This window comes from Pristiophorus japonicus, chromosome 7 (genome assembly GCF_044704955.1).
Source record: "Pristiophorus japonicus isolate sPriJap1 chromosome 7, sPriJap1.hap1, whole genome shotgun sequence".
NCBI lineage: Eukaryota > Metazoa > Chordata > Chondrichthyes > Pristiophoridae > Pristiophorus > Pristiophorus japonicus.
The window spans coordinates 95,488,688-95,503,930 of record NC_091983.1 but is presented as its reverse complement, the minus strand read 5'-3'; the positions used below and the strand labels follow the sequence as shown (position 1 = coordinate 95,503,930).

Here is a 15,243-nt window from a genome sequence, read left to right as displayed (position 1 = left end):
TTGGAAGAGTGTAGGAGGCCGAGTGCAGAGGTCAGAGTGGGAGTGGAGAGGAGAATTAAAATGACAGGCAACCCGAAACTCCGGGTCATGCTTGCGGACTGAAAGGAGGCATTCCGCAAAGTGATCACCCAATCTGCGTTTGGTCTCCCCAATGGAGGGGGGACTAAATTGAAAGTACAAGTAAATTGCTTTTTCACCTGGAAGGAGCGTTTGAGGCCATGAACAGTGGGGAAGGGAGGAGGTAAAAGGGCAGGTGTTGCATCTCCTGCACTTGTACTAGAAGCTGCCCTGGGAAGGGGAGGGGGGTTGATGGGGGCAATTGAGAAGTGGACCAGGGTATCACGGAGGGAACAGTCCCTTTGGAATGCTGAAAGGGGAAGGGAAGATGTGTTTTTTAGTGGGATTACGCTGGAGGTGGTAGAAATGGTGGAGGATAATCCGTTGAATGTGGAGGTTGATGGAATGGAAGGTATACAATGATAGACAAGTAAAGATCCTGTAGTCAATCGAGCCTGTCCCACAAAATTGTGATACCTTGTGTATCACAAGATACACTCCACCCTACCCGAAACCATGCGATCTCCCGGGAGAGGCAAACAATTAGAAAAAACCCCAGCCCAATTTGGGGAAAAAAAATCTGGGAAATTCCACTCCAACCCATCTAGGCGATTGAAACTAGTCCAGATCATCATTCTGGCTCTAAATTCCTTGCAGTACCTACCTTCTGTAATTGGTGATCTCCACCCCAGCCAGAAACAGCTCTCACTTGAAGGAATTCAGCGAATCAGCAGCCATCTCACAAGACGGCAGCCTCTTCCAGAAGTCAAGGGGAGCCCTATCATGGTTCTGCGAGGAAGTGCAGAAAATGAAACTTGTCCCATTACCATCATCCCTTTTGCCATTTAACTTCTCTTGCCTTCCACCTGATCACAGACCTTCCCTTTTGATCTTACTTTCCCTCTCCCTGCCTCTGCATTTGCTTAAAACCAGTTATATCTCTAACTTTTTCCAGTACTGATGAGAGGTCATCGACCTGAAACGTTAACTCTGTTTCTCTCTCCACAGATGCTGCCTGACCTGCTGAGTATTTCCAGCATTTTCTGTTTGTAATAAAACATAGTTGAAGTACTGTCTGGAGTTTTATAAATACGTTATATGCTTTCCTTATGTTTTAGAACACATTATACCCAAATTCATGACAAATTTGTAAACATTCAAAATAAATCTGAATTGACAATTTTTGAATTCAGAAAAGGACTGTTCATCTTGTTCTTAGATGCAGTTAAAAATATGTTCATTTATAGCAATTGCAATCCTTTTGCTTCCATGCAGATTTCTCTTGGGTCCCTCAGATACTCAGAATGATACTTAGTAGTCCATGCCCTCATCACTCTCATACCAATCAGATGGTGCATCGGTGCCAAAGTATCGATCTCCAAAGTTACCTGCACATTAATAACATTTATTCGATTAATTATAAACCAATAATGACCAATATTAAAATTGTAGTACAATTTTTAACATAAAATATTCCTGTTTCTAACTTCTCCTCCTCCTCCTGTTGCATATTTAAGTTAGTTCAAACACTATACATAATATACTTTATTCTCTATTCCTATTCCCACCTTCTCTAACCTTTTCATTAAAACGTTGCAAAATGATATTAATGCCTATATAGAAGCAGATTGCACATTTAGGGCTAGAAATTGGCCAACCTTGCACCCAATTTTTTGGCGATATTTCACCTTTGTTGATGTGAAAGGTGCTCACCTAAATTGGCCAAAGTTGTGCGCCGGCGGTTATGAAATACCGCTGAAAAGCGGACCGCCGTCGTACAACGCCAAAAAACACAATATTGCTTTAAATTGGCCATTCGGTGCATCTGTAATCTGCGTGGAAAAAAAACGGCAGGTAAAAAGCTGCGTCCCAGCCCCAGAAACAGCGGTAAGTACGAAGACCTGCAAAAAAGGCAAGTTTAAAGTTTTTATTTTTTAAAATTCTTTTGCAGTGATTACTTAGTTAAGGGTCTTGTAAATGTTTTGTGATTTTTGAATTTTTGTTTGTGTGTTTTCCCCCCCGTCCCAGGGCCCGTCTTTTTAGTGGTAATCGGCCTTGGAGTGAAGCTGGTGAGGACCGCGGTTTCCACCGCGAATTCCTGCGCAACGCCGATTTTTACTGTTGGGCACATTTTGTTGCCAATTTTACCCCTTTAAAAAATAACGGTATTTGTTACGGTATTTTTGCGTAAAAATGCCCAAAAAATACCTCTATCGCCAAAAGACCAATTTCTAGTCCTATGAGTGTATTTAATGTAGAAAAGACATCCCAGGTTGAGTTGCAGAGATGCAAGGAGAAAAGTGGGCACTAAGGCAAAGAGAGATGTGTGACAAAAGCTTGGTCAAAGAAGTGGGTTTTAATGAGGGTCTTAAAAAGCTGGAAAAGCACTGGGGTCGAAATTGCCCTCCACTCCAAACAGGGCGCACTTACCGATTTTAAATCCACCCCAATTCATGGGGAGATTTGAGCAATAGTGATGCCTTTGTTTTTTTTTTGGTGTCGGTGAGGTGTTCCGGGTGGCGCGGCGGCGGAGCAGAAGTGCCATTGTGTCGAGCCTCTCCGACTCATCAACGCCGCACTGACACGTAACAACATCCCTCCCCTTCAGTTAAAGGGGAGGGCCACTATGAACTCTGCATTTATTTCAGTTCCGTCCACTGGGCCAGCAGCGAGGGTTTCGGCTGGGCCAAGAGGAGGTACCGGGTTGCCTCTTGGTGGCCCGGCTGAACCCGTGGCCACCATTGTCGGGCCGATCTCGGAGTCGGCCGACAAGTAAAATAAAATGGCGGCCGCGGCAGTGCGCCCTCCCCTTTAAGGGCGGACATGCCGCCCAGCCACAAGAAGCTTTCCGCTGGGAAAAGCTGTCAGTGGCACTGACCGGCGGCCGATCTGCTCCCACAGGGCAATTTCCCGGTGGTCGGCAAGGGGTTGGCGCATGCCTGATGGGTTGGGAAGATAGCCAGGGTGTTCCTGTACACCACTCCAAAAATAAAGGAGGGCAATTTACAAAATGTCGGCCCCTCCACGCCGACTAAGTGGTGATTGCTTTCCGCACCGTTGCCAATATTTAGCTGGAGGAAATTGCAGCTCATCTAAGACTGGATGTTGGACAAGCAATTTCACAGCACAGAGCCAGTCGAGGGGTCAGGAGGTAAAGCAGAGTATCATCAGCGCACATATAGAAACTGACCTAGTATCTGCAGATGGATATTGTTAAGGGGAAGCATGTAGATAAGGTAGAGGATGAGATCAGGAATGAAACCTTGGCGGGGCTCCCAAAGTAATGGTGCAGGAGCAGCAAGAGAAGTCATTGATAGAGATCCTCTTGCTATGATCAGATAGTTAAGAGTGGAGCCAAGCTAGACAACAGAGAAAAGGCATTATAGGTGGATGGTGTGACCGACTAGTCACTGCCTGCCATTCTAAAAAGGACTCGTTTATCCCGACTCTCTGCTTCCTGTCTGCCAACCAGTTCTCTATCCACATCAGTATATTACCCCCAATATCATGTGCTTTGATTCTGTACACCAATCTCTTGTATGGGACCTTGTCAAAAGCCTTTTGAAGGTCCAAATACACCACATCCACTGGTTCTCCCTTGTCCACTCTACTAGTTACAGCCTCAAAAAATTCCAGAAGATTTGTCAAGCATGATTTCCCTTTCATAAATCCATGCTGACTTGGACCGATCCTGTCACTGCTTTCCAAATGCACTGCTATTTCATCCTTAATAATTGATTGCAACATTTTCCCCACGACTGATGTCAAGCTAACCGGTCTATAATTACCCGCTTTCTCTCCCCCTCCCTTTTTAAAAAGTGGTGTTACATTAGCTACCCTCCAGTCCATTGGAACTGATCCAGAGTCGATAGACTGTTGGAAAATGATCACCAATGCAACCACTATTTCTAGGGCCACTTCCTTAAGTACTCTGGGATGCAGACTATCATGCCCCGGGGATTTATCAGCCTTCAATCCCATTAATTTCCCTAACACAATTTCCCACCTAATAAGGATATCCTTCAGTTCCTCCTTCTCACTAGATCCTCGGTCCCCTAATACTTCCGGAAGGTTATTTGTGTCTTACTTCGTGAAGACAGAACCAAAGTATTTGTTCAATTGGTCTGCCATTTCTGTTCCCCATTATAAATTCACCTGAATCCGACTGCAAGGGACCTACGTTTGTCTTCACTAAACTTTTTCTCCTCACATATTTATAGAAGCTTTTATGTTCCCGGCAAGCTTCTTCTCATACTCCATTTTCCCCTCTTAATTAAACCCTTTGTCCTCCTCTGCTGAATTCGAAATTTCTCCCAGTCTTCAGGTTTGTTGCTTTTTCTGGCCAATTTATATGCCTCTTCCTTGGATTTAACACTATCCTTAATTTCCCTTGTTAGCCACGGTTGAGCCACCTTCCCCGTTTTATTTTTACTCCAGATAGGGATGTACAATTGCTGAAGTTCATCCATTTGATCTTTAAATGTTTGCCATTGCCTATTCACCGTCAACCCTTTAAGTATCATTTGCCAGTCTATTCTAGCCAATTCACGCCTCAAACCATCAAAGTTACCTTTCCTTCAGTTCAGGACCCTAGTTTCTGAATTAACTGTCACTCTCCATCTTAATAAAGAATTCTACCAGGTTATGGTCACTCTTCCCCAAGGGGCCTTGCACAACAAGATTGCTAATTAGTCTTTTCTCATTACACATCACCCAGTCTAGGATGGCCAGCTCCCTAGTTGGTTCCTCGACATATTGGTCTAGAAAACCATCCCTGATACACTCCAGGAAATCCTCCTCCACCGCATTGCTACCAGTTTGGTTAGCCCAATCTATATATAGATTAAAGTCACCCATGATAACTGCTGTACCTTTATTGCATGCATCCGTAATTTCTTGTTTGATGCTGTCCCCAACCTTACTACTACTGTTTGGTGGTCTGTACACAACTCCCACTAGCGTTTTCTGCCCCTTGGTATTCCGTAGCTCCACCCATACCGATTCCACATCATCCAAGCTAATGTCCTTTCTTACTATTGCATTAATTTCCTCTTTAACCAGCAATGCCACCCCGCCTCCTTTTCCTTTCTGTCTATCCTTCCTAAATATTGAATACCCCTGGATGTTGAGTCCCCAGCCTTGGTCACCCTGGAGCCATATCTCCGTGATGCCAATTACATCATTCCCGCTAACTGCTATCTGCGCAGTTAATTCATCCACCTTATTCCGAATAGTCCTCGCATTGAGGCTTGTCTTTTGAACACACTTTGCCCCTTTAGAATTTTGGTGTAATGTGGCCCTTTTTGCCTTAGGTTTCTCTGCCCTCCACTTTTATTTTTCTTCTTTCTATCTTTTGCTTCTGCCCCCATTCTACTTCCCTCTGTCTCCCTACATAGGTTCCCATCCCCCTGCCATATTAGTTTAACTCCTCCCCAACAGCACTAGCAAACACTCCCCCTTGGACATTGGTTCCGGTCCTGCCCTGGTGCTGACCGTCCGGTTTGTACTGGTCCCACCTCCCCCAGAACCGGTTCCAATGTCACAGGAATTTGAATCCCTCCCTTGTGCACCACTCCTCAAGCCACGTATTCATCTGAGCTATCCTGTGTTTCCTACTCTGACTATCACGTGGCACTGGTAGTAATCCTGAGATTACCACTTTTGAGGTCCTACTTTTAAAATTTAACTCCTAGCTCCCTAAATTCGTCTTGTAGGACCTCATCCGGTTTTTTACCTACATCGTTGGTACCTATATGCACAACAACTGGCTGTTCACCCTCCCTTTTCAGAATGCCCTGCACCCACTCCGAGACATCCTTGACCCTTGCACCAGGGAGGCAACATACCATCCTGGAGTCTCGGTTGCGGCTGCAGAAACATCTATTTATTCCCCTTACAATTGAATCCCCTATCACTTTAGCTCTCCCACTCTTTTTCCTGCCCTCTTGTGTAGCAGAGCCACCTGCGGTGCCATGAACTTGGCTGCTGCTGTTCTCCCCTGATGAGTCATCCCCCTCAACAGTACCCAAAGTAGTGTATCTGTTTTGCAGGGGGATGACCGCAGTGGACCCTTGCACTATCTTCCTTGCACTGCTCTTCCTGGTTGGTCATCCATTCCCTATAATACCTGCGGTAAGACCAACTCACTAAACGTGCTATTCACGTCATTCTCAGCATCGTGCATGCTCCAGAGTGAATCCACCCGCAGCTCGTGTTTCTATGTTCGAAGTGCATCTTCATGGCACCAGAGTTCAAATTCCTGGGGAGGAAAATTGCTGCTGATGGCATCAGCCCCATGAACGCGAAAACCAAGGCCATCAAGAATGTGACGGAGCTGCTGTTCCTGGGTCTAATCAACTACTTCGGTAACTTCCTACCTAAATTGAGCACCTTATTAAAACCACTGCACATGCTGCTAAGAAAAGGCAACAACTGAGTGTGGGGTGCATCTCAAGACAGAGCTTTTGAGAAAGCCACTAATCTGCTTTGCTCTCACACGCTGCTGGTACATTATGACCCATGTAAACGTTTATTATCGGCCTGTGATGCTTCGTCATATGGAATTGGTTGTGTACTCCAATAAGCTAATGAGTTGAGTAAACTTCAACCAGTTGCGTATGCTTCAAAAAAGTTTGTCTGAAGCGGAAAGAGCCTACTGCATGGTAGAGAACGAAGCACTAGCCTGTGTGTATGGGGTTAAAAAGATGCATCAGTACCTGTTTGGTCTTCGGTTTGAACAGGAGACAGATCACAAGCCGCTCATTTCACTCTTCTCTGAAAACAAAAGGTATCAATACCAATGCTTCATCCCGCATCCAGAGATGGGCACTGACATTATCCGCTTATGATTATGTCATTCGCCATAGACCTGGCACCGAGAATTGTGCCGATGCTTTGAGCCGTCTGCTGTTGTCCACACCGGAGCTGGAAATGCCACAACTGGCGGACCTATTGTTAGTTATGGATGCTTTTGAGAGTGAAAGAACCCCTGTCACGGCTCAACAAGTTAAGACCTGGACCAGCCAGGACCCGATTTTATCAGTGGTGAAGAGTTGCATCCTCAAAAGTGATTGGTCTGCCATACCCAAGCAAAATGTGCGAGGAGACCAAACCTTACATTTGTCACAAAGACAAATTGTCTATTCAGTCAGATTGTATACGGTGGGCAATTGTATTGTTATGCCCAAGAAAGGAAGAGAGAAATTTGTACGTGAGCTACATAGCACACATCCCCGTATTGTAATGATGAAAGCCATCATCAGGTCTCATGTATGGTGACCAGGTATTGATTCTGAGCTGGAATCATGTGTGCATCAGTACAACACTTGCATGCAGCTCAGCAAAGCACCAGCGGAATCGACGCTGAGTCTATGGTCGTGGCCGTCCAAACCATGGTCCAGGATCCACATAGACTTTGCTGGTTCCTTCCTGGTGAAGATGTTTTTGGTTGTGGTGGATACGTATGCGAAGTGGATAGAGTGTATAATCATGTCATCCAGCACATCCACAGCTACCATTGAGAATCTCAGTGTCATGTTCGCGACACATGGTCTGCCTGACATCGTTGTTAGCGACAACGGATCGTGCTTCACCAGTCAGGAGTTTCAACAGTTCATGAAGCTCAATTGTATCAAACAAGTAAGGTCAGCACTGTTCAAACCTGCATCCAATGGGCAAGCAGAACGTGCTGTCCAAATCATAAAGCACAGTATGAAGCGAGTAACCCAAGGGTCACTGCAGACTCGCCTGTCATGTATATGCTGTGTTACAGGACAAGACCACACACGCTTACTGGGTTCTCGCCTGCTGAACTAATGAACAGAGGTCTTAAGACCAACCTTTCTCTTGTACACCCTGACTTGAATAATCATGTTGAATATAGAAGACAAAGTCAGCAAGAGTATCACGATCGCGCATCTGTGTCACGCGTTATTTCTGTAAATGATCCTGTATATGTTCTGAATTATGGTCAGGGTGCCAAGTGGATCGCTGGTACTGTCATGGCCAAGGAGGGCAACAAGAGTATTTATTTGTCAAGCTCAAAAATGGGCAAACATGCAGGAAATATATGGATCAGACAAAGCTGCGGCACACAGGCGAACTGGAACAGTCGGAGGAAGAGACAATCGATGACCAACCAACCTACCCCCAGTCATCAGAGGATTCAGTGGTCATCAGTGAATTGGGACTTTCAATCATTGACATGTTCAATGAAAGTGGACTTTCAATCCCTGACATGGCCATTGCCACTCACACCAGGTCAGCCACCCACTCACCAGTCACAACAGACTCTGAACACTCACCCAAGGCTGGAGTTGAACTGAGACGGTCAACCCGGGAGCGTAAAACACCGGACCGTCTCAATTTGTAAAAGACTGTTAATATCTCAGAGGGGGATATTCTCATGTATGTACTTTTGGGATCACTAGCCATGAGATGGCGTCACTGTTGGAGGCCATTGGGCTGCATGCACATGTGCGTAGCCCAAGTATAAAAGGCCAGCCATTTTGTATATTAGTCACTTTGGGCCTTAATAAAGCAGAGCCAAGGTCATACCTCTTGGAGTTAAACAGTACTCAGTCTAACAGTTGTTGCATACACAACAATAATCTACATGACATCGCTAGTCCCCAAGTTGCACTGTACACTGGACTCCAAGACAAACTTGTTTTGTGGTCCAAAGTGGGTACATTCCCCATGGAGAGTGAATTTTAAAAGGGAGACTGGGTGAAACACTGAACACGAGTTAGGCACAGCAAGGGTCAGTTTGCAACTTTCTCACCTGTGAGCCTGGGGGCTTGGACTTCAGGGGCCTGCATGTAAAATAATTCTGTTATCTGAGCACCAATGTTTTATGCAGTAATTTGAGTGTGAAGCACATAAGGTTAGAAATTTAGTTGATTAGCGGCACCCGTTAGCACAGCAGATGGGCACTAACGGGGCACTAAGTACCTCCCGCCTGAGTGGCGTGCTGTCAGTGCCTGCTGCGAACCTCAGTGAAGGTGCCAACAATTTTCACTAGTGCCGCCCACGCCATGTTTGCAAAATTCAGTCTTTCGTCTGGCGCTGAGACCGGCAGGGGAAAGCAGTCAGTCCAGCCATGATCCCGGGGAGATATCGTCCGGAGTGCAAAGTAAGTGCTGAAATTTCACTTTTACAACTTTTATTTATTTGTTGCAGTGGGGAAGTGTGGGTGAGGTTTATTGAATTTTTCAACAGGATTTCAACAGCATCCTAGCGCCAAAATTTGAGTAGGCCTCCTGCGCTATCGCTCCGTTAGTGTCCAAAGAGGAGTGTGGAATGCTTCTCTTAGCGCTCCACTCTCCTCTTGGGGTGATACAACTGGAGATCCCACTTTGAGGCTATAATGTATGAAATGATACAATGTACTGTGAGCCAGTGACCAGGTGTAACCTGGTCAATCTTTAATGGCTTCCAGAAGTGATGATACAAAGGTGAAGTTCAGCTTATATACCGGGCCCAGCACGAGATCCGACGGTAGTGCCCTCTGGTGGTGGGCAGACCGTGTATACCCCCCAAGTTCTTGGCACAAGTCCATATTACAAGTTCAGATGGTCCGGAGCCCTTCGCACCCTCAGTACAATCCCAGTGCTTTCCGAGTCTCTCACTGGTTTCTTCTGATGGCTGGACGTGAGTTGGTTGGTCGTCTAAGTTCACGGTGTCTTCTTCCAACTGTTCCGGTTCATCATTGTGTCTTAGCTTGATTTGATCAATGTGTTTCCTGCACATCTGCCCATTCTTGAGCTTAACCATATACACCCAGTTACCCTCCTTATCCATAACATTGCCCGGGAGCCACTTGGGCCCTTGACCATGGTTAAGTACATACACTGGGTCATTTACAGATATGTTGCGTGACACTGTGGCACAGTCGTGCAGGGAGATTGAGGGGGGATAATACATCACAGTCGCAGTCAGAGAATGTTGTTGGTAAATTTGGTTTGGGCCATTTCGATGTTGTGCAAGCTCAGAAAACTGATTTTAATATTTTTCCAACCGATTTCGTTCTTGTACTATTGGAAAATAAAATGCTAAATATACAGTTACCAACCAATTATTGTTCAAGTTAGTTACAGTTTATTTTACATGTGAGCAGGAGCTCCTAATCCCATGTGCCTACTCTGTTCCCCTTTCCTTCAACCACCATTGAACCTATTCTTAAATGTTGAGATAGACTCTGCTTCAATCACAAACTCAGGTACATTCCATAGTTTTACAAACTTCTCTGAGGGTTGTTAATCTGTGGAATCCGCTGCCTCAGAGGGCTGTGGAAGCTGGGACATTGAATAAATTGAAGTCAGAAATAGACAGTTACTTAAATGATAAGGGGATAAGGGGTTATGGAGGGCGGGCGGGGAAGTGGAGCTGAGTCCGTGATCAGATCAGTCATGATCTTATTAAATGGCGGAGCAGGCTCGAGGGGCCGTTTGGCCTACTCCTGCTCCTATTTCTTATGTGTTCTTATGTTCTTATGAAAAATGTTTCTCCTGCTCTGTCTTAAATCTCTTACATTTAATCTTACATATGCTCCCTTGCTCTAGACCTCAACAGCTGGAAATACAGTATTTTCAGGTACTCTGTCCCTATAACCTCCCTATTACCACATTGTCCTTTAGAGTTAGACTTTATTTTTTTTTTCTAATTTTGGGTCCAGTACCTTGCCCAAATGGCCATTATTCAATGGTGAGCCTTGAAGGTGGCTGCTGATATGTCCTCCATAAATGGATAACCTTGCAGCCTTATACCAGGCAGCATCCTAGCGAATGTGCACTATACCCTCTCTATTGCTTCAATATCCTTCCTATAGAGCCTAGAACTGCATACACTACTCCAACTATGCTTTTACTAAGGCTTCACATCAATTCACCACTGACTTCTTTTTTCTATACCTCTTGCCATAAAATCCAATATTCCATTAGCTTTATCCATTTCAGGTGCTGCTTCGGTGTAGGACATCAAGCAGATATTATAATGATCATAGTTACAGTCCAGTAATGAGAGAAGACCTCACTGCTGGAAATCAACATTAGTAGATAATTAAGGGCCCCCAAATTTAACTCTTCCAATTACAAGAAATGCTGGTAGGCCGTGCTTTCTATCTAATCCAATCTAAGGTTGCATATATAAGATACTGAAAAGCCTACAAAATTTGAGCTTTTAAGAAACAATTTTACCGTCAAATGTTTCTTAGGTTCACATTCAGGACATGCACAAGTAATCAGACCATGCATTAATCTCTACTGTTTTAAATTTGCATTGATGCACTGGGTAAGATATACCCTATCCAAAGCACTGACAGTTTGCAAATAATTGCAAATGCAGAGATTAGGAAGGTGGATAATCAGGGCTTTAGCCCCTTGCTCTTACTTAGGCCCCAAGTTTCCACATGATTTGCTCCTGATTTTTTAGGAGCAACTAGTGTAGAACAGAGTATCTTAGAAATCGGAATTCTCCACATTTAGTTTGCTCCAGTTCTAGTCAGTTAGAACAGTTTCACTTTGGAACAGAATTTTTTTTTCAAAAGGGGGCGTGTGAGGCCACTTACGCCTGATTTCAAAGTTTCGTGAGTGAAATCTTATTCCAAACTAACTTAGAATGGAGTAAGTGAAGATTTTTGTACGCTCGAAAAAACCTTGTCTACACTTTAGAAAATCAGGCGTAGGTTACAAATCAGGCGTAGGGAATGGTGGGGGGGGGGGGGGGTGTTTAAAGGGAAGTTTACAAACATTAAACACTTCAGTTTTACAAATAAAGAGCCATCATCAATAATAAATGATAAATACATCAATAAATCAATCAAAAAAAATAATTTTTTTTTAAAAATCAATAAATAAAACATTTTCTACTTACCGACTGCAGCACCGGGAGCCCTCCAACAGTGTGCTGGGATGCCCCCCTCAGTGTGTCTCTGTCAATGTCTCTATCTCTCTGTCTGTCTGTGTGTCTCTCATTCTCTGTCTGTCAGTGTCTGTGTTTCTGACAGCGAGGGGAGGGGGAGGAGGGGGGTAGAGGGTGAGAGGGGGGGATCAGGGGGAGAGAGGGGGGGAGCAGGGGGAGAGAGGGGGGGGAGAAGGGGGAGGGATAGGGGAGAAGGGGGAGGGATGGTGGAGGGGGGGGGTGGGGGGAGGAGATGGGGGGGGGGGGGGGAAGGAGAAGGGGGAGGAAGGCTGAACGGGCCGGGCCCGAGACTTCGGGCAGGGCCCGTCCCCAGCACCAGATTTACAGGTAGGTGGCGTTGGGTCGGGTCGGGTCGGGGGTGTGGTGGGAGGGAGGTCGGTTCAGTTCGGGTCAGGGGGAGGGAGGGAGGGAGAGGGAGGTCAGGTCGGATCCAATCCAGAGGGCGGGGGGAGCGGGTGTCGGGTCTGGTCTGGGAGTGGGTGGGGGGGAGCGGGTGTCGGGTCCGGTCCGGAGGCGGGAGTCGAGTTGGGTCGGGAGGAAGCAGGAGCTGGCTGTGGGAGGAGCCTTATTCACGCAGCCCCAGTGAGGCCATTTGGCCAGGGCTCGGGGCTGCGTGCTTCGGGCCCCTCCCACACAGTTTCGGGCACCTGGAGCTACTGCACTTGCGTGCCCACTGTAGTGCGCATGTGCAGAGGACTGTTTTCAGCGCAGGGACCTGGCTCCGCCCCCTACAGCTCCTGCTGCGCTGCGCCGAGGGCCAGAGGACCTGTAGGGAGGTGGAGAATACGGAGGTTTTTTTTAGGTGCACTTTGTGGCGCGAAAAACGGGCGTCCAGGTCGGGACTGCGCCGTTCTAGGCGCGGCTCGAAACTTGGGCCCATAGAACTGTTTCACTTAATTGATCATTACAGCTAAAAAAGTCAAGTGCACAGAAAGATGCAAAAACAGACTGCAAATAATAGAATGCTCAGAGAGTCGTCAAAATCCAAATCCCAAAATAAATCTCAAATGTCTGCTCGACATAAAGCACCGACAAAAGTTCTAAGAATTGCAAATATAGTGCTGACATTGATATCAGTATTCTGTTCAATCACATGCCTGGAGGGTCTCATTAAAATTCTGTGCTTCATGTAGATTGCTCATGAGATCTTCCAAATTGGCAATGTTGAATATTAATTTGTTATAATGTATCATGAATTCTTGCTAAAATTCCTCAACCATTTAGAGGTTTTGAGCACCTGGATCAAATCTCTACTTAACCTTCTCTGCTCTAAAGAGAACAAGCTCAGTTTCTCCAGTCTCTCCACATTACCACTCTAGTAAATCTCCTCTTCACCCTCTTCAAGGCCTTGACATCCTTCATAAAGTTTGGTGCCCAGAATTGAACACAATACTCAAGTTGTGTTTTATAAAGGCTTAGCATAACTCTCTTGCTTTTGCACTCTATTAATAAAGCCAAGGATCCCATATGCTTTTAAAAAACCTTCTCAACTTGCCCTGCAACTTTCAAAGATTTGTGTACAGAGATCTCGATCACTGTGGCGAGAAGTTTGTCTTTTTCGACGGCCAAGTGATTTCAGCGCAGTATAGTGGGAATTCCCTAATGCGAGCAACTGTGACATCAACAAGCTGTCCAAGCAGCCAATCATAATGCAGAATTCTCAGACAAGAAACTAGAAAGCAAGAACCTGCTGTTATTCCAATTTTTAAAATATGTTACAAAAAGCAAAGCAAAGATTGGGGATAAGGTAGAACCTGAAATATCATGAACAAACTTAAAAAATATATTCTTAAATTTCTTCATGATAAAAATTACAATTTTTGACACTCCAGAATATTAAAATTAGTTTTTCAGCGTCATAACATTTGTTTAGCAGTCAATATACTGTTAAAATCCCAGTTACACCTAATCCAATAAGACCTAACATGAACATTTAATGAGGTATTTAACAGTGATATTACAGCGGAAAAGCCCAAGTTTATCAGTTTCACTGATTTCATTAATTGCCGGCTATGGAGGGGGGGGGGGGGGGGGGGGGAGGAAGGGAGGAGTTACAGCGCAGCCAGTGTCGGAACAGTGAATGACTGACCGTAACTTCAGGATTTCCACGTTTAGGTACGCTACATCCTGAAGTTGCAGTCAGTTGCAATTAAATAACTTGTGTTAACATTGGACCGGAATTTACGGTGGGTAATAACGGCAAATGCTGCTTGTTCACTGTTATTACCCACCGCAAATTCCGGCCCAATGTTAACACAAGTTATTTAATATAAAGATAAATGCAAAGGAAATGACTTGCATTTATTATAGCATGTTTCACAACCTCAGTACGTCCAAAAACACAATATCAAAATTTCAGAAAAAGGAACTTTAGTTCGTAGTCCAAGGAATGAATGTACAGAGATTCAGGCTCTGGAAAATTAATCTTTCAGTGTTTAAAAATAAAAAGACATTAGCAATATGAACAAATTAATTGAAACAGAAAATGAAAATGTATAGTAGAGATGAAAACATCTCACTATCAAAATATAGGACCTACAAATAGTGGAAAATGTAATTAGAAATATCCAATACAATCAGGGCCAGTGTTTTAGAAACTAGGAACATTAGCTTTTATATGCATTGGTCCTGACCAGTAACTCTAAATTGTCTTGGATTGCACATTGGCAATTCAGTCATATGATTTTGTTTAAACATGTTATAAACAATAAAATCCAGGCCAATAACCAGCCTTCCTGCACCCCCCACAAAAAAAAAAGAAGAGGAATATTTACTACCATGTAACACTACATCTAGTGACTTGGTGAGGAACTAGTAAAACTGTTATTCTCAGCCGGTGAGAATAACCAAAGTCCATTGGGACTTGTATTTTACTTTGAGTCAAACTGGTAATGTATATGGATAGTGAGGGAATAAAAAGGACGCTGTTTGGTTACATTTAAATTCACATATAACCTTACCTATTCCAGGAATAATGTGAAATTCATCATTTACTTTCTTGTCTACAGCAGTGGTGATGATGTTCACCTTAGGAAAGGCATAAGCCACCGAGTGCACTCCCATTTCAGCCATCAGCAATGAGAGCAAGAAAATTTTATCTTCTTGCACATCATGATCCTGAAATAAGTCAGAAAGGTTTAAGAAGCAGTGTGGTTTTCAATCAGCTACAACACTAAAATTGGTGTGAAACTATAAACAAATTATTTTTTCAAAACTATTATATATACACAAACTAAAATAATTTCATAAAATTACCATAGAGGCTGT

At 44.5% G+C, this 15,243-nt stretch overlaps 1 protein-coding gene across 1 annotated transcript in view; it reads right to left on the bottom strand.

Annotated features, from left to right (window-relative positions):
• Positions 1-1,099: 1,099 nt before the first annotated feature.
• Positions 1,100-15,243, bottom strand: part of LOC139266598 (uridine-cytidine kinase-like 1) — a 117,922-nt gene continuing 103,778 nt past the window's right edge. Inside the window, exons 15-16 of the mRNA XM_070884194.1 lie at positions 14,937-15,093; positions 1,100-1,445 (exon numbers count right to left, since the gene is read on the bottom strand). Of these exons, the coding sequence (XP_070740295.1) occupies positions 1,369-1,445; positions 14,937-15,093 (234 nt within the window). The 3' untranslated portion in view covers positions 1,100-1,368. The remainder of the gene's footprint in view (positions 1,446-14,936; positions 15,094-15,243) is intronic.